General features: G+C 37.6%; 1 protein-coding gene across 14 annotated transcripts in view; it reads left to right on the top strand.

Annotated features, from left to right (window-relative positions):
- Positions 1 to 22,686, top strand: part of CFAP20DC (CFAP20 domain containing) — a 241,375-nt gene that overhangs the window by 718 nt on the left and 217,971 nt on the right. For 11 of the 14 annotated variants that reach the window (XR_005988931.1, XM_041762017.1, XM_041762027.1 and 8 more), the window contains exons 2-4: positions 2,092 to 2,181; positions 4,857 to 4,950; positions 13,039 to 13,111. Coding sequence is in view for 11 of the 14 variants with exons in the window: in XM_041762017.1 (XP_041617951.1) it covers positions 2,092 to 2,181; positions 4,857 to 4,950; positions 13,039 to 13,111 (257 nt within the window). In the remaining 3 variants the exon portion in view is untranslated. Of the gene's footprint in view, positions 1 to 2,091; positions 2,182 to 4,856; positions 4,951 to 13,038; positions 13,112 to 22,686 lie in introns of those variants that run through there. The other 3 variants (XM_041762021.1, XM_041762024.1, XM_041762025.1) reach the window with 3 other exon arrangements.

The following is a 22,686-nucleotide window of genomic DNA, read 5'->3' as shown; positions in this document are numbered from 1 at the left end:
GGCGGCGCCCATTGACCCCGAGTTCTGTAGCCCGGTGCCTCGGGCGCTCGCTGAGGATGCGCGCGGACGCCTCGGAAGCTCTCCGGGAAAGGAGTGGGTGGGCCCGTGGAAGTGCCTCTGAGCCGAACCAGAAGCGGTTTTGCCCACGTGCTGTTGTTGTTGTTGTTGTCCCCCCCCCCCAAAACTGGGGTCCCAAACACTTGGGGGCTCACTTGTGAAAATGCGGCCCTCGCCCCAGATCCAGGGAGTGAGTGAGGGCATCTGTAACCGCTCCCTCCCGTCGATGCTGATGCGCGAGGATGCCCTGGGGAACCTGCTGGGCCTTCCTCGGTCACCCTGAGGATCCTAGTGTCTCCAAAACAGGGCTTGCTCTTCTCACCTCTCTGGACCCCTCCCTGGTTGGCTTGGCTTTCTTTTCTTTCTTTTTTTTTTTTTTTTTGACCCTAGCCTCCTGCCCTTCCCTCCCTTCTACCTGAGGTCACTTCCTCCGGTTTACCATCTGTTTACTCTAGTAGCCCTGCGATTATTTTCAGCAGTTCCCCCCCCCCCCACACACACACACACCCCATCCCCGTGCTGAAACTAAACTCTCTGTGGCCTCTACGTCTTTATATCAAATGCTACTTGCCTTCTTATGAGTGTCCTCCAAGCAGTCAGCTGTTCTTTCTTCTACTCCCATTTGATGGCCATTAAATGTGTTAGAGCAATTTAAGACAGTTTTTCCTCCCAATTAATATATTTAAGGTATATTGTTACAAGAAAGCATATGGCCGCAGTAGAAAACTTGGAAAACAAGAGAAAGCAGAAGGAAGGAGAGGGGAGGGGGACAAGTATTTCACCAGGTACAAGGACTTTTTGTAAAAAAAAAAAAAAAAAGGCTGCCTCAAATTTAAAATTTTTATTGCTATCCGACCTAACCCCAGAAACTGTAGTACTCTATAGGAACTCTTAACCACACACAGTTTGCACATAATACTGCCCGAGGAAGAAGAAATGTAGTGTCTGAAGTTAAAAGTGATTGTGTTAAAACTCAGAAACAAAAATATCTTTGTATTATTGAGAAGACTTAAAAGCTGGAAATTCTTTACAGAAATCAGGCAGATTTGCTCATGTGCTGCTTGTTATTCAAATAGACTATAAAAGAAACCCATCTTTAGTTTTCATTTCAGATTCTCAATTTCTTGCAATTACTCTTCCTCGGAGATAATCATCTTAATTCCTTTCTTTGATAATTAAAGCTTATGGATATTCAGTAATGTGTTTAGTATTTTTACATAAGCATGGCCCTGCATGTTCTCAGGTTTAGAATAGGGAACACATAGCATGTCTATAGAAATTCTTCTCTATTTTTCTTATATGAATTTTACAGATTTCCAAATTAATTTATATTAAATATATAAAAAGATCTTATTGGAATGCTCAGAATAACAGTAATCTCTATTCATTCCTAAGCTTTTTTATTAACCAGTACCAAAATACTCAATTTGTCTTTTTTTCTTTTTGAATAATTATTGCTGGGACTACTGAGCCCTTACTACATACAAAGTATCGTGCTTGATGGTTTATGTCTACTATCCTAGGAACTCAACAACCCATTTTACAGATGGAGAATCAAGAGTTTAAATAACTTTCAAGGTCAGATAGTTAATAAATATCAAAGCTGATATTGGAGCTTGGGGCAATATGACTGGAAAGCTTGTAGCCACGGATAACATCAGAATTTATTAGCCTAGCTCTCGAGTTTAAACCCTTTAGTCAGAGATCAATAGAATGTTTTGTAAGCATTATTTATACATGGCAAGTAAATGAACCCCACATTGAAAGGTTGTAGGGTTTATACGGCATACTTTAATGTTTATCATTCTTTTAAAAAAAAAAATTCTTTAAACCATATATCCAAGGTGATCCAAATCAGAATAGTTGGGGCTTAAGTACAATCAAGTTATAATGTAGGAGTTATAATAGGGATAATGTTTCCTCTGAGATCTACTTAACAGACAGATGCCTGGAACAGTGGTTACAGACTGTGGTGGATAGTATTTCCTCCTTAGCATTGCCTTTCACTTTAAACATGGCATTTTTGTTTTCCAGGGAGGTGCATTTGTTGAAATCTTTAGCGCTCAGGGCAAAAATCCCGGAGCAAAATGGAAGATCGTTGGCAGTCCATCTGTGATTTGGAAGGTAAATGTTAGAAGTTAGAGCTACCTAAATCCTGGAAAGAAAGAATGAAGGGTTTGATAAGGTTTCAGAACGGTTTTTATTGTTCTTTCAAAGACCATCTTATGACCCTGTTGGCTGCAGCTCTTCCAGAAATCATTCTTCAGTCCTTTCAAGACTTGAGCACATGCATGGCTCGTAGCCCTTCTCTCTGCGGCCAAGTCCTACTGTTATTTTAGGTGACTTCAGTGTTTGTGAGGAAAACCTCTGCTAAGCCTGAGCTGCTCAGTTTCTTGATTTCATCATTGCTAATGACCTCTTCACTTTCCGTCAGCCCCCATCCCACTGTCTTCCCCTTTACCCTTTCTTGGTAAACTGGGGGGCCTCTGAAATGATGAATAAGACCCTCTCCAACCTCGAGCTTCAGTTCTCAAGGCTGCCTGCTCAGTTATTCTCACTATATTTGTTCTTCGACCTAATGGAAACCACTAGGCCATTGGCCTTTCTGCTTCCCTTGTGCTAAGTTTTATTTAGGCATGAATTTTCTCTGTCTTTGCTTCCTCTCCTCTCCAGCCTAGAATCCAGAGTCTGTGATTTCAGTCACTTCTGGGGCAAAACCATGAAGGCTCTTGCTCTTTGTCGTCACAGAGGCCAGCCGTTTCTGAATCCCCAGTCGCCTGTCTTTTCTGAGTGGGGTCCTGTGCCCCTCAGTAACTTTCAGGAAAATATTGATACCATCTCTGATTAATAGCACTATAAATTCAACCCAAACTGCCTGGGAAGTTCTCTTAGTCTTTCAAGTGATGATTTCTCCATTGTCTTCAGATTTTCAATCACCAACTCTCTACTCACCTCCCCAGTCTACAACCAGGACAGGCTCTATTCACTGACACACCAGAAGACCTCACGCCCCATTCCACAGGGAAAACTGTTGCCATCTCATAGAAACTACCTCAGCCTGCACCACCGGACCTAAAAACTTAAATCCATCCCTATCCTTTTCTCTTTCTCTCCTTTTCTATTCAGTCAGGAAAAAAATGCCTTTCTGTGGACCTTGTTCTATGGGTAACTAAAAAAGGCACTGTTAACTGGGTGCTTACTGTATGTCAGGCCCAGTATTAGCATATTACATATATTTATACAGTTGCCTTATGTGATAGGTATGTTATGCCAGTTTTCTGGATGCAAAACTGAGGCCACGGGGAGAGTAAGCAACTTGCTTAAAATAATACAGCTCTTCCTGTGAATGGGAGATCAGTGATGCTGGAAGGGCATAGAGCAGAGAGCATAGTGAAGGCTTCCCCAGGGAGATGACACTGGATCTCTGAGAGCTAACTATGCACTGTGTAGGGCTGGTGGAGACAAGAGTGTTTCAGGCACAGGGAAAAGCCCATATAAATTCCTTTTTCGGGAGGGAGCTTAGAATTTTTAAGAAATTGCAACAAGTCTACTATGGCTAGGATACAGAGAAAAGAGGGAGTGCAAGGGAGGAGGTTGAAGTTTGAAAAACCAAGCAGCTGGACACCTGAATGGCTCAGTGGTTGAGCATCTGCCTTTGGGTCACGTTGTGATCTGGGGTCCTGGGGTGGAGCCCCAAATCAGGCTCCCCACAGGAAGCCTGCTTCTCCCTCTGCCTGTGTCTCTCTCTCACTCTCTCTCTGTGTCTCTTATGAATAAATAAGTAAAATCTTAAAAAAAAGAAAAAGAAAAACCAGGCAGTGACCAGACTAGGTCGGGGTCTATGGACCATGTTGATGATTTGGGTAAGCTGTTGAAAGGTTTTAAGTTTATGCCCTACTAGTGTGTAGATGGAATAAATAATACATTCGGTCTGTGTGTGTTCATTTCAAATACATGAGAGATTCTGTTGTGATGGATATAATGCAGATTTATTTGAGTGTGATTTAATGCTCAGCAACCATTAGTTACAATGCATTTCTTAACATATACAAATGAGGATTGGAAGGATCTGTGAAGTACTGTAATGGGTCTTAATACTCAGGTTGGGAATTTGCTTCAAGATGAAAAAATAACCATTTACATTATCACTTTGAGTCATGGAAATCAGACTGTCACGTATAAAAAGGCCTTTTGTTTCCAGGTTTGGTTTTGTTGTGTTTATGTTTCTCCTACCATAGTTTTTTAGGTCACTTTAGTTGTAACCCTTTAATTAGTACTGATTTTCAGTGGATGATATATAGAACTTCAGGTTAGAAGACTAGTAGGATGAGGCAATGATTAATTCCGTATGAGTCATGGCCAGACACTAAGGAACTTGTGGTACAGATACAAGATTGGTTAGGTGGTTTTGTATACTGTAATGTGGAGTGATGTTCAGCCTGTGCTGTTAGGTAGGAATATGTAGATTAAAGAAGCGGAGGGGTAGCTGAATTCTGGAAACTCTAAATTAGTAACTTGGGAATCCCTGAAACTAGGGAATTTCTTATCATTAGGAGGAAAGAGTTTCTTGATATGATAGAGGATTTGTCAAATGACAAAGTGGGTCTTTGTTCCAGTATGTACGTATAAAGTATGTTCCAGTTCCCAGCTGTTTCCATGGTAGGAGTATCATCAAGGCCTGACTTTTAACTCATTTGAATCTGGGATTTTATTCCTGTGGGTTTGCACCTCCTATTTTATGATAGAAGCCAAATAAAATATGCTTTAATTACCACTGTTTTTTTATATTTGTTCTACAGGAGTTTGATAAAGAAGTTAAAAGTTTTGTATTTGTCCTGGAAGGCAGCAGCCAAACAAACAAAATTCAGTTACCAAGGGAGAATAAGCAAATCCGTAAGTAAGATTTTTAATATTAAAGCTTAGCATTTGCTTCTTAAAGTTATACTTTTAGGTCTACTACACAGACATTAGTTTGACTTTTACTGGTATCTTTCAACTTAAAGTGATAAGTTTGTTTTATACTAGGCTTTATGTATGTATAAATGTTATATAAATATATATTAAATTGGGATGCCTGAGTGGCTTAGGGCATGATCCTGGAGTCCAGGATCAAGTCCTGCATTGGGCTCCTTGTTGGGAGCCTGCTTCTCCCTTGGCCTGTGTCTCTGCCTCTGTCTCTCTCTGTATCCCTCATGAATAAATAAATAAAATCTTAAAAAAAAAATTTTTTTGAATTACCTTTTAAAATATATATATTAAATTATATAGGTATATATAGTCTGCTTCACCACTGATTCAAAATATAGAAGTATTTTTTTTTTTTAGATCTTATTTATTTATATATAGAGAGAGCACACGAGTGAGCTGGAGCAGAGGGAGAGGGAGAGAGAGAACCCTAAAGAGACTCTGCACTGAGTGCAGAACCCAATGTGGGGCTCAATCCCACAACCCAGGAACCATGACCTGGCTGACATCAAGAGTCTGATGCTTAACTGACTGAGCCAGCCAGGCACCCTAAGAAGTATTTTCAAGAAGGTTTAGATTATTTGATAGCCATTGATTATCATAGTAATGGTATTTCTTGAGTAATTACTATGTGCCTATGACTTGTCTAGCATTTCGCATTCATTGACTCTTTTAACCCTGATACCAGTTCTTTTGCAATGAACACATTGAGGTTGGTTCTTCATCAAGAAATCGGATAATTGGGACACCTGGGTAGCCCAGTGGTTGAGTGTCTGCCTTTGGCTCAGGGTGTGATACCAGAGTCCCAGGATCGAGTCTTGCATCAGGCTCTGCATGGAGCCTGCTTCCCCTCTCTCTTCCTTTGTCTCTGCCTCCTGCCTCTCTCTCTCTCTCTCTGTGTCTCTCATGAATAAATAAATAAAATCTTAAAAAAAAAAATCAGATAATTAAGGGTAAACTGTGAAATAAACCCAGAACTTCCTAAATTACAGGATCAAATTTGTAAGAAAAAAGTTGACTAAAATACTGTAGAAGACATTACTCAGTGACACATTAACTTGTATACCTTCAAGAATATTAATATCTAATATATGTAGATACAAATATGTGCTTCAACAAAAGCCCAAAGAGTAGATTTTTCAATTCTTTCTTACTTTGGAAATTAGGATCAGCATTTTAAAGCAGAAGGAACCTTGAGAGAATACCTGAATTTATGATCAGGAGCCCTGTCATTGGCAGAACTGAGGTTAAAATTCAAGGCTGTACCACCAAATTAAGCTTTGAGTAAACTGATGGCAATTTAAGAAATACAATTTTTCAAAATAATCAGATTTCATCAACATTATCCTATGTATTAACTATAGATTTTAGGTAATATATTTTATATAAGCCAGTTATTTCTTATGTTGATCATTTACTTATTTCTTCTTCATTAATTATGAACATTTATTGAACACCTACTGTGTACCAGGTATTATGAAACGACCTGTTCTTAGTACCTGATTTTCTCATTTAATTCAGTTTTCTAAACTTTCTCAGGCTCTGTTTGTCTAATACTTTAAGCTATTAACATGCATACTATAGATTTCTAAGACATAAACAGAGCCATAGAAATTATAGATGGAAGATTAATTTTAAAATGGTTTGCCAGTGTTTCTTTCTAAAATAAGAAACAAAACCTCGAAGAGAAGGGATAATCTTTGTTAAAATCATTTTTATTAATTTACTGCCATTTTAAAATCATGATTTTCTCATAATTCCTGTTTTTTTAAACAATAGTTTTTTTTTTCATTTCCATAAAAATTTATACACTTATACATGAGGTGAACTAAAATGAGTCAGAAATATGTTTGAAACTGTGGGTTATTCTTGTTACAGGAGACGTCCATCTGTTATTAAGGATATTGACTTTGTGAGATGGATACATGTGATTTGCAGGAATATGACTTTGTTCTAAACCAGCATTCTCTCGTTGGCCTATACTTCTATGCAATGCCCTTAGTATCTATGCACGTAATCATGTTATTGATAAAATCAAATCAGTTCTAGTAACCTTTCTCAGTTGGATCTGAGAAAGATTTCTCCTCTACCAACTACTCAGTGACTAAAGAAAAACTCCCTTTTCCTACATTTTATCTAAGATTTTTTTTTAGAAATAAGACAAATTTAATGTATTATAATTACTTTTTAAAAGGAAAAATGATAGTTTTAATTGGAAGAAACAGAAGAATCTTTAATGTATTTCTTATACAATGTCGTGTAATTAAAAATTAATCTGGCTCTTCTGTAGCATGCGTGGTACTGTAACAAATGACACAGTTTATAGAGCCTGTCCTGAATTAATGCCTTTAAGATTAATTATTTGCAATTTTTGATAACAGTACTTTATAGGTATTTTTACTTGTCTGTGTGAAGTTGTTATTCAATTAAATGGCATGTCTTGAGTAGAGAATTGGTTTTCAATTAACATTTCTAAATTTAGTTTAGTTACCATTATGTATTCCTGTTTCAGGAGTAAACATCTACGTTACTTATGCAAACTTGACATTAGGTACCCCATATGTATTTCTCACAATATTAGGTACTTAGGAAAAAAGCTGAATGACGAAAGTATGTTCAACTTTTAATTTTTTTAAAGATTTTATTTACTTATCTGAGAGAGAGATTGAATGAGAGAGAGGGAATACAAGCAGAAGGGCAGAAGGAGAGGGAGAGGCAGATTCCCTCCTGAGCAGGGAGACCAATACAGGACTCTGTCCCAGGACCCCAGGATCATGACCTGAGCCAAAGGCAGATGCTTAGCTGACTGAACCACCCAGGTGCCCCTTAACTTTTTATTTTAAATAGTGATATTTCTGTATTATATTTGAGCATCTCTAAATGTCAGTTTTGTTTGTATTTTACTTAACGTCTACTCAAATAAAGGAAAATGTGATATTGATGATCAGATTGTATACTTCTCTGGTGCAGGAATCCACTTTGAACCCCTAACTTAGTATATCATATGTAGTTGGTGTTTAAGAAGTTTGTTAAATTTGCCCCATTAAGAAACTATAACAATGGGGTTATAATTTCTAATTGTAACCAGTTTGCCTTCATGACCACAATTAGCCAACTAAAATCCATGCTGCTCTTCATCCTGGATCGTGCTATGGAGTTGCTCACATGAGATGCAACATTGTCACACATGAGCCTCTTTCATTTAGATTGTCTGCCTCAGGACTTTCAATCTGAGGCTCTTATTTGAAACCATTGTTTTCTCTGCCAATGGCATCTGAATTTTATGGTGTGTCTCTTGGGATCAGCATCCCTGAAACCTTGTGTTTATCTAAGTTTCAGATGCTCTGGAGAATGACATCATTTTTATCGGATTCCTCCCAAAATTTCCCCCACTCCCACTTTGGTATTGGTTTTAAAATAAATGTCACCATGACTTGCTCTGTTTAAAACCCTTCAATGGGGCAGCCCCAGTGGCTCAGCGGTTTAGTGCCGCCTTCAGTCCAGGGCTGATCCTGGAGACCTGGGATCGAGTCCCATGTCAGGCATCCTGCTGGAGCCTGCTTCTCCCTCTGCCTGTGTCTCTGCCTCTCTCTCTCTCTCTCTCTCTCTTTCTGTGTCTCTCATGAATAAATAAATAAAATCTTTTAAAATAAATAAATAAAACCCTTCAATGGCCTTGACCTCACCACTTTACTGATAATACTCTTGTCAGGGTCGCTAGTGATTTCTGTATTCCTGAATCCAATGGCTTGTTTTCAGCCCTCATCTTGCTTGACCTTATTGGCAGCATTTGACAAAGTTGACACCATCTTCCTTGGTATATTTTCTTCACTCCTCTTCTAGGATTCCCATCCTCTGAGTTTCTTTTCTACTTCACTGGTCTTCCTTTTCTAGTTTCCTTTCATAATATTCCTCTCTCCAACCCAGTTGGCTATTGCAGTGCCTGTAGACCTGACCCTTGACACTATCTATCTGTATTTAGTCCTTAGGTTATCATTGCTAGTCTCATGCTTTTAAATACCATCTCTGTCTTACTCCAGCCTGCATTTATTTCCAAGTCAGACTTCTCTCTCAGACTCCAGTCTTGTATTTTCAGTTGCTTATATGACATTTCTATTTGGACAGCTTTACCCCAGAAATTACTCCTACTGCTACAGACAGCCACATCGCCCTTGTTAGCAACTTGTCTTTTCAGTAGCTCAGAAAAGAGACTTCAGTTGGTTCAATTTTTCTTCTCTTCATTCAGTCCATCAGGAAAACCTTGTTGGTTCTTCAGCTTACATTTTGAGTCTGATGCCAACTTCTTGTCACTTCCAATGCCACTAAACCTTATACTTGGAGCATCTCATGCATTCATCTTCTCATTGCCCCCTACCCGTGTTTTTTTTACTTGCCTCCCTACAGTTTCGGCTGGGGCAATACTTTCAAATGTAAAGCTCTCTGCTACTAGAAATGCCCCATCCTCTGAGTGAAAACCAGAGATCTGTAGGACCCTGAAGTATCTGGTGCCCTCTGAACTTTCTGACCTTGTCTCCTGTTACTCTTGCTGTTGTTCACTCTGCTGTGACTGTACAGGTGTCCTTGCAGTTTGCAAACACAGCATAGACCTATCACCTTCATGCCTGTGTGCAAGCTGGTAACTGGCTGCCTGGAGTTGTCTTTTCCCAAATAGCTGTATGGCTCATCATCTCTCCTTTTTTAGGTCCTTACTACAGTGCCATCTTCTCCATGACAGCCCACCCTGCCCTGTAATTTATAGCCCTCCCACATTCTTGGTCCCTTTTTCCTTTCTCTACTTTTCCCTATAGTCCTTAACATTTAACATGCTATTTCTTTCTTAGGGTTTTGTTTTTATTGTTTTTCTCACTGTTGCCAGAGGTAAGCACCCCCAGCATAGAAAATTAGTCTATTTTGTTCGCCTAGAATAGTGCCTAACACATGGTAAACATTCAGTAAATCTCTGTAGAATAAATTAACAAATATATGAATGGATTCCCATTGATCTTAGGATGACATATATCCTTCATGGCCCTGAGTAATTGAGATCCTAGCTATTTGCCAGAATTCCCTCCTGCTGCTTTTCCCTTTCTATCAGCCCTTTGTATCTTCAGATTCATCCACTCTCATGATTTTTCTCATCACATCATGGAGTATTCCCTCTCCTTAGGATATTCCTTCATCTCCCTCACTCACTTAACCCCTGATCTTTCTTCCCAGCTGAATTCCAGTATTATTTCTGCCAGAAAACCTTCACTGATCATCCTCTTCCCTCCAGTGACCCAGGATTTTATACTTTCATTGCACCCTGACCTTCTTCCTGGAACTAGAATATAAGTCCCAAGAGAGTAGAGACAATGCCTGTCTTACTCACTACAAAAACATTTTCACATTGAGTATAGTATGTAGTAGATGCTCAATAAGTCTTTTCTGAATGATAGATCCAATTTAACCCATACAAATAATCCTATGAGGTATATATCTAATTTGTTAGCTTTTTACACATGAAGTTAAAAGAGCCCAGAGAGGTCTTATGATTTTCCCGAGAAATATAGAATGACCCAAATTAGAAATATAACTGTTTCCTGCCTTATGGGTTGAAGTGGGAGAGGTGCCCCTGAGTGAGTTGTTCACACCAGGAATCAGGAAGTCGCTTCAGTCTACCTTAGCAGGGTACTTGTAAAGGATGACTGTAATTGTGTTCTTGTCTCAAACCCTTGGATGACAAAAAACACACTTGTGAGATGTGCATGAGGTATACAACTGTCACTGGCTCTAATGAAACAACTGTAAAACCACTGTTTAAAAACCTGATGGTGTTTTACCAGTCCTCTGTGTTGTAAAATATTTAAAGGAAAAAGAGGCCTATCCTCTTAAAAATAGAGGTAGCTTATCTCAGCAGAGAACAGATTACGAAACTGCAGAAACCTGCATGTTTCAGTAAAAAGACTAAATTTTTATGAATTTTATATACTTGATGGGCATTTTTTTTACAAATAGTTAACATTCAGCATTATTTAGTGATTTTCGACATAATGTAGACATGAAGAGTCATTTTAAATTTACTAGGCCACTGGAAAAAAATATTGCTATAGAGTTTATTTAGCATTTCTGACACACAGGATCAGTGTGTGTCAAATATTATTAAAGTGCTTTTTTTCTTTGTCAGATCATCACCATATGGTATTGTCATACTTCTTTTAATCTTAGGAGTGAAGCCTTTTGGAAACTAGGGCTTCTATATGTGAGAAAGTTGAATTACAGAGTTTTCTTTTTTTGAGGGCAGGTGTCTTTCATATCTAAAAATGTTCATAGGAAAATGCCCTACATGTGTAGTGTGGCTCATTGTGTTTGAAGAGAATAGTGCTGATTCAGTGAGTCTTGTGACACAACTTAGGGACCTTTGTAAAGACAGATTTCATTTATCCAGTGCTCTCTCAGCTCTATATGCAGAGGCCATTGTGCAATGGAAAAGTGCCACAGGGCCCATCAACAGAAGATGCCAGAGAGAGATTGATTAATGATGATTTATTTAAGTTGGCCTAATTTTGGTATCTTGCTTTTGTTTTGTAGTCCAGAACTCAGGTTGCTTTGTTGGCTTTTCCCATAAATATGGTAAAATCCAGTTCTATAGTCAAATTTCCAAAGTCAGAGCCTGTTATCCCTTATTCCCATTATATTCCTACTCTATGGATAGCTCTCAGGAGCAGTTTGTAAGCTTAGCATTATAAATAAAAGTTATACTTGATGTTTGATTTAAAAGATATTAAACAGATTTGACCAAATATGTTTATTTTTTAGAATCTAAATTTCAGTTAAAGTATGGGAACTGTATAAATTGTTCAGGAATGTTGCAAAAAAGTTTACCAAAGGAATTATAAACCAGAAGGTATGTGGAGATTCTCCAAACATTTATTGTTAAAAATAAGCAAACCAACAAACATGTATTGTTACTTTGAAATACTTAAATTTGTTAAGCCTACTGAGTTGGAATAAATAGAAAATAATATGCATTTTAGACTAGTTGCCTTCTTTTTTCCAAGTGTTTCCTTGTACTGTTAGATTTGTAGGAGAGGTTCACAGAAAAGTCAGGACATTTCTGTTTCCTATGGAAGTCCTACATGAGGAAGTTCCTAAAAGGCATATTTTAGGAGGAAGTGATTCTAAAACATCGATTAGGAGCATCATAATTGAGAAATCAAGCAAAAGTTCAAAACCTAAGAGAAAAGGAATTAAGTGAAAGGGTCTGAAGAGGTAATATAAAATCAATTGATTTTTGAAACAGTTGTAGACTTCAGCTATCAAAAATGCCATAGAGGTTGGTTTTTCTTCAAATATTTTTAATTCAAATGAAGCTGGTAGTGAGGAATAAAAGTGATCAGTTTGTAGTTTGTGAGCACTGAATTAATTAAAAGTATGTTAAATTAACAAAAGGCATTATAAATGAATATATGTTCCTGCATCCATCTCCCTGTGGACACATTTAAAACCATATGAACTAGCTATGGTTCATCAAACCTTCAATTGTAGTTGTCATAATTAGAATTGTTTTTCTTGAACTATAGTTTTTTATTAATTTGTTTAGTACACTTAAAACTGTCAGTGGATAGAAATAATTGCCACATGCTTTTATGGCTGCCTTAATGGGAATCTGTAGTACAATTTTAAATGTTTCTATTGAATGCAGTCCTATGTATACATTGCAACCCAATAAAAATAGTAAAAAATTATTATTTTTTAAATTTTCATAAAAATTTCACCAAACCTACAGATGGGACCTTAAAAGACAACATTTTTTTTTTTTTACATTTTTTTATTAGAGTTTGATTTGTCTTTCATCAAGTTTTTTGCTTTTATAATGAAGTTGTAAGTCACAGTAATGCTATTATAGTTCTACTATATTATTGAAATGTGAAAAGCTGAAAAGCTTCTGGTTGTTGATGGTGTGATTGTGTTTGTTTACATGCACGTATAAATGGTTCAGACATACAAATGTATACTTTCCCCCTCTCATTCTAGTTGGACTGATCCAGAGGTTTCTTGTACTTCAGATTTACATACCCCTGGGACAAGACTTCTCCACTGAATTGCTGTAAGATATACAGAACTTCTTTCAATGTTTTTTTGTGTATTAGACATTTGATCAATTGAAGCAGTATGGACAGTCATTAATTACAAGTGACAGATTTTGCATTAAAGAGCAGTGACTTATCAAGTTGACATGAAGTAATTAAACTAATTTAATCGTATTTCTCAGATATCATTATAGTCTGGCATTTCCCTAGGGGAAAAAGGCAAATTTCATCCGTTTAAGAAAATATCAAAGGATTATGAATTTGATAATAAACAGCCTATAACATGCAGAAACAAATAATCCAAAAGTTTGAGATTTCGGTTCAAATGAGGGGTAATTTTGTACTCCCTCCTATCGAAAACCATGCTTGGATTAAAATTGATCTCAAAATATCTCATTTTAAAGTTGTTTAGTTTAGAAATATTGGTTGACATCTGAATGGCTTGGAATATATTTGTTTTAAATAGCCTTGCTATGAACAGATTGTTTAGCAAAAATGAGAATATACAACTTTAATTCAGTTGAGCTGTCTGTTGTCTGAGATGATTGTGAGAATGAAAATAACATTTGATTTATGCATCATATAAAATAGAATATTGCTTAAGATTTTATTAATACATTTGCACTTTTAATAAAACATCAGATTTAAGGTATGCTGTTTTCTCACTTTTCTTTGTAATTAATAGCTGTCCAGGGCCTAAGCTCAGTCTTTTATTTTCCCTGCTGGAATAAATGACTTTACCTACTAATGAAGGTAATTTTTTACTAGTTGCATTGGTGCAAACTGAGGGGAAAGAAGAGCTTTCTTAATAAAATGAGAATAACATAAATTTGAGGTTATTTATTTGTCTTTGTGCACATTAAATTATTAATGGTTTGTGTTATGTTGGAAAAATATAAATTTTAGATAATAATATACAATATTGTTTTCTTGACTGATGAAAGACGGATGGAACAATTTATACCTTCGTTTTATTCAACTTTAAACCTTAGTAAACTTCGGAGATTTTCTATTGTCATCCACCATGGTTACCATAATTCTTTATAATAGTTCTTAGAATAACAGCACCAAAACACTATTTGATGCTCTTATGTGTCTTCCCCTGGTTCTGCAGATAAAGCATTTTCAAGACTCTAAAGGCATTCTAAAGGTACAGAGAATACCACATAAAGCCTTATTTCCAGGGTAGGGGAAAGTGATTTCCTACCAAATGGAAGGAGGCAAACTGTGTTTTATTTTTAAGCTTATTAAGTTCCTTATATAGAAATCTAGTGCAGTGCCTTTTTCTCTTCTGATATCTTTCACCTGTGCTTTTCAGAGTGTTCAGAAGTAGTGGTAGGGGCACTGGTAGTTGGCCTTCTGATCAAAGATGTGCAAGATGCTTGGCTAAACCTTGGAGCAGAGTCTTACTGATGAGCATTCTTTGCCTATGCAAAAATAATCTTTATTTGTGCCCCACCAATACTTGAGCTTATTACCATAGGCTTGGCAATGTACTGTTTTAACTATGTTAATGGTATCTAAGGCTTTAATGATTGAGAAATGGACAGGTATGTTAGGTTTCACTTAGTCTCAGCAAGAGAGCAGCTGATACAGGTAAGCCTGACTACACCTTGATTACCCAATTATTAATGAACGTTCTTGGCCGACTTAGGGATGGGAAAACATTTTAATGGCTGATGAGTTTATTAATTAGATTATTTTTTTAAGATTTTATTTATTTATTCATGAGAGACACACAGAGAGAGAGAAGCAGAGACCCAGGCAGAGAGAGAAGCAGGCTCCATGCAGGGAGCCTGACATGGGGCTTGATCACAGGACTCCAGGATCATGCCCTGGGCTGAAGGTGGCGCTAAACCGCTGAGCCACCCGGCCTTCCCTGTTTATTAGATTTTTAATTCATCTGTCTATCATCATAGATTCTCTTCTCATATCTGCATGGACAAGCATTTGGGTTTTTCAAACGGCTTTGGTTTTAACAAAATAAATGTCTTATGGACAAAAGGTCAAAATTATTAAATAACATGGGAAAGATGGAAAGACATTCCCTGTCCTGACCTTATGAATATATTAGGTTATAAGGAAATACATTAACTCTGCATTTGAATTTGTTGCTAATAGATAATCAATATTTTGCCATTTTAGAAAGTAATGACAGAGACCATATTTTTATAAGAAAGTAGAATGATGAGTATAGACTAACTACAGCTTTTTTTTTTTTCCTTAAATGAAAGGGCTTCCTTTCAGCACCCTTAGTGTTTTACTGTGTTTCTAGCAGCATAGCTCCAGGCTATTTTAAATAATATATTTCTCTAACAAGCTTGAAAAGCCATATAGCAGAAAGATATCTGGCTTCTAAAATTTTCCATTGTCAGGATGGGAGAGGCATTTTGTTTCACAAAGATACATTTATACATCAAGAGGTTTTCTTAAGTGGAGTCTTACCAGCTGGATTGTGGATGTAATTGCCATTTCTTCAATATCATCCTGGGTGTCTCATGTCCCTTAGATGGTGATACTGTTTATGGAGAGATCATGCATTTGTGGGCTAGTGGTTGCCTTAGAACCAGCAAGAGCTCTGCTTGAGTAATCACTCGTTCAGTTGGTTCATAAATTACTGAATCCCTATTCCTATCAGGCTGCGTGTTAGGGGTATACTTTTTCCTACCCCTTCTTCTATGCTCCTAGCCCTAGACTGCCATCACCTTGTCCCTCATCTGCTGTTGAGCATCCACATGGATTTCCCAGATTCTTCTGCCTTTTTTTCAGCTTAGTCTCCACACTGCAGCTAGCATGATCTTTCTAAAAACCAACTGGAATTCCCATTGTACTGAGCATAAGCTCTCTAACGTTCTTCATGGTCATGTGTGTTCTGGTCCTTCACCTCTCACTTCTCATCTTATACCTCTCTGCTCTGAGCTCATCATTTGTCAGCCAGACTGGTGCCTGGCTGGCCATCCTTGCTTTCCCTTCCTCACACACTAAGGTGAAAGGTCTTTTCTTAGGATAATGTGCACAAGTGGTTTCTATACCCATTTCTTTGCCTTGCTAACTCCTACTCAGTCTTCTCATCTCCATTTGTATGTCTCTTCTTCAGAAAGGCTTTTTGGATTTTGCCCCACTAAATGAGTTTCATCTTGTATACTCTTTTCTAGCACTCTGTTCTTTTTTCCTTCTTTACAACTATACCAGTTTGTAATTCTATACTTACTTGATTATCTTTTGTGGTAGATTTTGAGTTCCATGAGGACAGGGACCCATGTGTTCTACTCAGCATGATATGTCAGGACCTAACAATGCCTGGCACAAAAGCTCTGAAATCTGGATGAGTGGGCAGTGGGGCCTAATGGACTCAAATGAATGAACAGGACCCAGTCCCTGTCCTCAAAAGAGTTTATTCTTAAGGTGAAAGATAGTTAAAAGGCAATTTAAATTTATCTTGATAAATGTTACTATGACATAGGAGCAGGACCTGCAGGTAACATGTGAAGTTGTAAGGGATAAGTAAGAGCATAATCTTGGACCTGGACAGATCCAGTTTCAAGTCCTGCTTTACATCTGTGTGCCTTTGGGCAAATTACTTAACTCTCCTCAGCTGTGGAGTGAGACTAAGATTATTTACTTCACAGGTGTATCATAAGAATGCAGTGAGAAAATTAACAGGAAGTAATAATGGCTCACATTTAATAAGCACTTGCTATATACTGGACATTGTCCCAATCACTTTGTTTTAGCTGGATTAATTCTCAGAATGAACCTCTCTGGTAGTCATAATTATTGCCTCTGTTTTACCATTAAGGAGATGGAAGTCTGGAAAGGTTAAGGAATTTGCCACAAGTTATAGACCTACTAACTCTTAGAGCCAGAATTCAAGCTTACGGTCTAAATGTGGAACCTCTGCTCTGCATCACCATGCCATGCTGTTACACTTGAAAATACTATTTTTCTATACTACTATGCATATGGACATATGTAGTAGGGATATTTTATTTGAATCCTGTGTAAGATGACAGTGCTCAGCCTTCTCTGTCTTCCATAGGGGCTTAGTGTAATACAGTGTTCTTATTAGAGCTCCAGGAATGAAAGGTCTTTAATTCTGAGATGTTCTTCTTTCTTCAGAGCTTCATAACCTGACCAGCAAGTATCCAAACACATTACATTTTGGGTGCAGAGAAAAGGGATTGTTTACTTTACTAATGCATAGTGTCTTAGCAATAAAGTTAACAGTTCTTTCTGATTGTACTTTTGGTATCAATCCACAAAATAAAATCTCCTACCTTACTTTTTAAAAATCAGCTCTTCATTCTGACTTGCTTATTTCCCAGCATTAGTTGCAGTTTTCATTTCCAAAGTAAGTTAGTGTACCTGTATCTCACTATTTGACCTGAAGTTAAGTGATTTGATAAACAGATTTTTAAGAATTTTTTCCTTTTGTGATCTCTTCCGGACATGGTGATAGGAAGCCAGTGGCTTCCCTGTGTGGGTTGTCAGGTGTTTCAGAGCCTGGGGGCAGACATCTGGTGCATGGGAGGAACACCATGAGCCTGAGCTCTTGGAAAAGAACCGACTGCATCCTGAAATAGAAATCCATTTTGCTATATCTGATGCTGCCAATCACACGAAATGATTTTGGAATATTACATTTTTTGACAGGAATTGCTTTCATTTTACTGAATATTGTTGAGCTGCATTAATTCCTTTCTTCTGATTTTGTCATTATCTCGATGAATTCTGAGAGACATTTTGTACTGCCAATGCCTCTAGTGAATTGACATTATTTTTCTCATTTTCACTGATCTCAACCAGTGCTTTTTCAGGATATGGAATGAAAGCACTCTGAAGCTGGCAGTGGACATCATGTGCTATTTGGAGAGGTTGAGGAGGCTTAGCCTGCAGGTCCTGGAAAATAGTATTGCCAGAAGGGTTCACATTTTGCACCTTTAGCTATTTGGAGTACTACTTTCATTTGGAATCTCATAAGGTAAATTTTTAAAGAAAAGAGAGAGAGACCCCTGAAAGGGTCCCCAGTCCTTTCAAATTTTAACTGATCCTTTGTGATGTCCTTATTGCAGTATTCTGATTTTGAATTTATATTTGAGTAGAATTTAATGATTTTAACCTAAAATTCCATCTAAGATTTATGATACTCATTCCAGAATTTTTCTCTTATCCTTTTGCTCTATCCCCAAGTTTGCTCTATCCCCTTTATGCCAGGCACTCTCAATTTCCTCTTCAGTAAATGGTAACGTGAGTTTTTTTTTTCCTTTTGTTTTAATTGTCAGAGTCAATTGGTGATGTTGGGTTTTTTCTCCAAGAAATTTTAGAAGATTTAGGTCCATGTGGATCTTAAAGCTTTCTCTTCCATCTCTGTAAAATGGAGAATTGAAACATACTCATCCCACAAACAAAGCTTTAGCCTCAAGGTAATTTAATAAAAAGTTTTCCCTGTATCACCTTTTCTGTATTGTTGCTAGTGAGCTGGACAAAGAGGTCAGAAGAGAAGTTTAATAGAAGTTTCAGGCCCTTCTACCCTATTGAATTTTGCTCCTGTCTCTTCCTGAGTAACATTGGAGACTGTAGACTCCTTTTTTTTTTTTTTTTTATTTTTATGATAGTCACAGAGAGAGAGAGAGAGAGAGAGGCAGAGACATAGGCAGAGGGAGAAGCAGGCTCCATGCACTGGGAGCCTGATGTGGGATTCGATCCTGGGTCTCCAGGATCGCGCCCTGGGCCAAAGGCAGGCGCCAAACCGCTGCGCCACCCAGGGATCCCCTGTAGACTCCTTTGAAACTTTATACCAAGTTAAGGGACTATGGCCTCACAGCTGCAGAGATGCTCTTTTCACATGTCGTTGGCCTTCTTCAGCTACCAGAGGCGAGGGAATACCTAAATTTGATATCTTTACATCAGAATGACATTGGCGAGAGCTTCTGAGATTGTGTCCATTTAACTGAGCATAACTCTTCCTGTGGAAAATTTATGTTCTTACCTCTTGTGGTCATTTTGATGCTTTTCTTTAAAGGAAATAGTGGTTGCTATGTAGCTCTTAAGTGATTTGTAAAAAAGATGTTATCCAAGAGCTAATAAGTCAGTCTTCTATTATCCAATAAAATATCTTATGTCACCAAGTGAATACCTCTCTAAACTATGTGTTTAGCCCAGGGGGGAAATGGCCAGCACTTGCTCTGTTTTAAACTAGCAAGAGCATTGTGTACAGAAGTGGTCATGACATTGCAAGTTTCATTAATATTTTGAATGTATCTCATGGCTGATTCCAACTTCTATTTTTTCTTTTTAAAATCATCAGTATTTAAATCTCATTATTTTAATTATATCCAATTAAATGTACTTGCATAATCAGTATATTTTGTTACATGCATTAGTAAGGAGAGTACTTTAAGATGCTTTGCATACTGTCTTTCATAATATATTAAATTTGCATGCCTTAAAATAGGTTTTGTGTAGAAGATTTAGATAATACATGCAGTAGGTATATAAATCAGATGCCATATTCTTTATCTATTAAATAAATGTTTTTTGGGAAATCTTTTCTTTCTGGTTGTTAGTTTGGTTCATTTTACTTTTCTAAATTATCTTGACAGTACTCTTTAGATAACCTAGATACATTCAAAGAGCTAAAACACAATAGTAGCAAGAGAAAATGAGAAAGAGAAAATGGCACATATGCAAATATTTGGAATTATTCTTACTCTATAAAATCATAATTTGTTAGAGCACTGTGCAGTTAAATTATTGCACCAAACACCATCAGAGCATAAGTCAGAGTCCTGTGATGGGTCATCTTGCAGCTTGGGAGTCACTGGCTTTGCAGAATCTTAGCTTGAATAACCTGGGTGAGATGCTGAGCCCTCTGTGTGTCACAGCCTTATCTGTACAATGGAGGTGATATTTATACCTGTTTATTGAGTGATTATAAAGATTAAGTTCACAATGCCATAATTTTTACATCTTTAAATAAGTGCCAGGATGTTTAATTTTTAGATTAATTTAGATTATAAAGCATTTTTTAAAAATATTTTATTTTGTTTATGTATTTGAGAGAGAGAGAGAGAAAGAACAAGCACAGGGAGGGGCGGAGGACAATGGAGAAGCAGGCTCTGAGCAGGGAGCCTTGCATGGAGCTTGATCCCAGGATGTTGGGATCATAACCAGAACCAAAGGCAGATGATTAACAACTGAGCCAACCAGGCACCACTGTTCTCAAACATTTTGAGACAAGTCGGCATGTCTGTTTGCCCTGTGAAGTTTTTATGGTACTCATCCCTGAGGAGAGGTGGGAGAGCACCTTTTCTGGACTACTGACTCATGCAAGTTCTCCATCTGGAAGAAAGTGATCATAAACCTGGGAAGAAGTGACTCCCATCCATTGATTATGGATGCTAGTGATTTATTTAAAAGATGACTATAAGAATTCCCAGCTTCAGAGCATTGATTTGAAGGGACTTACAGGTGACCAGGCCAAGTGTAGAACCACAGATAGATAGGAAGGTTCATCTGTGAATAAACAGGCACTAGGAAAAATAAAGCATGTAATTTCCAGTGCTTAAAGTATAAGAGGTTTATAAACAGCCTTTGCTGTTTACTGCTGTTCATGTTCTCCTTCACTAACAGGGACGATTAAAGATGACTCATAACAAATCATGTATCTTCCAAATGCTCTTACTTCTTTAATTTGGCAGAGTTGGAAAAATAGGTTTCTTCAATGTCATTGATATAAAGCTCACTTTTTATTGTCAGGAGAAATGTTTCTTCTGGTTTGGTTCTCCTCCCCTCTCACTGTATTTTTTTTTTTTTTTTAAGATTTATTTATTTGGGAGAGAGACAGCATGAATGGGGTGAGGGGCAAAGGGAGAGGGAAAGGGAGAGAATCTAAAGCAGACTTGGTGCTGGTGCTGAGCATGGAGCCTGATATGAGGCTCGATCTCACAACTCTGAGATCATGGCCTGAGCCAAAAGCAAGAGTCAAATGCTTAACTGACTGAGCCACCCAGGCACCCACCTCTCACTGTATTCTATTTTTATTCTGGCACTTAATTATTTCAGTTATTCAAAGTAAAATAATTTTAAATATCTACAAGATATAATATAATGTGTATTTTATGGGACTCCTGTAATCCCCATTATAAAATTTATAATAATTTAGGAATTTTTATTAATAGAGCACTTTAGAACTTTTTAATATGGAAGAAAAATTGCTTGTTAGCAATTAAAATATGTCCTGAAACTTTATGAAGTCATTTGGCTTTGATTAAGTCATCCAGTAATAATTACAAACAGTAATAATTACAAATTACACCCCAGTGGGGTGGGCTGGTATCTCTAGCATCTCTGATTTTTATAATTTTTTCCCCTTAAATTACAGAGTTTCTTACTTGGACATACAAGTAGAGTCTTTTTTTGGACTTACAGAAATAACTCTGGTAGATTGAAATATATATAGTAAATCACAAATGTGTCTTACAATAGCACTTACACGTAAGTGTGCTATGGCACTTATCACATAATGGTCTTACTATTTATATATCACTACAACCAAACCTGTACCCTGACTAGGCCATGAGATCTTTAGGGACTAATGCATTTGAATCTCAATGGAGTGATCATCAAACTTTGAATTATTAAGTCCCATTTGAAAAGAAATTGCCCAGGTATTACAATGGGCAGCCACAGACTTTATTGGACTTTCAGTTGTTCACAGAGATCTAGCATAGTACCTGGCATGTAGCACATACTTGGTAAATGTTCATTTCCTGGGACACCTGGGTGGCTCAGTGGTTGAGCATCTGCCTTTGGGTCAGGGTATGATCCTGGAGTCCCAGGATTGAGTCCCACATCGGGGCTCCTTACATGGAGCTTGCATCTCCTCCCTGTGCCTCTCTCTCTGCCTCTCTCTGTGTCTCTCATGAATAAATAAAATCTTTTTTTAAAAAATGTTCATTTCCTTTTTTCAGCAGTTTCAGATTCCTTGCATTGTTAAACTCCTTTAAGCTGGTTGCAGTTTGTGGTGTGGTATACTTCTTTTGGGAGAAGAAGGTGATATAGGTGCTTTAAAATTGGTAAGATAGTGATACTTCCGTTTAGAATTTCCATTCATAGAAATGAAGTTTGGGAGGTATCTGGAAAGAACATACTAAATTATCTGATGTGCTGATTTTTATACAGTTGCCAGTCACTTTTGTTTCTTCAAACAGAATAGTCTGTTCTCCCTTCTTTTCAATATATACATTTTGGGATGATAATGTTTATATGTTTTATATGAACAGATGATGCTACTTCTCCCTCAAAAGGTTGAAATCCACTGATGGGGTTTGACCTTCTCTTTAAAACTGAATAGTGTAGGGGATCCCTGGGTGGCGCAGCGGTTTGGCGCCTGCCTTTGGCCCAGGGCGCGATCCTGGAGACCCGGGATCGAGTCCCACATCGGGCTCCCGGTGCATGGAGCCTGCTTCTCCCTCTGCCTGTGTCTCTGCCTCTCTCTCTCTCTCTCTCTGTGACTATCATAAATAAATAAAAATTTAAAAAAAAAAAAAACTGAATAGTGTAATACATAGGCAAATAAAACTCACATTGA

Source organism: Vulpes lagopus, chromosome 7 (genome assembly GCF_018345385.1).
Source record: "Vulpes lagopus strain Blue_001 chromosome 7, ASM1834538v1, whole genome shotgun sequence".
NCBI classification, from domain to species: Eukaryota; Metazoa; Chordata; class Mammalia; order Carnivora; family Canidae; genus Vulpes; species Vulpes lagopus.
Note: the sequence above shows the minus strand (reverse complement) of the source record. Positions and strands in the feature narration are given on the sequence as shown.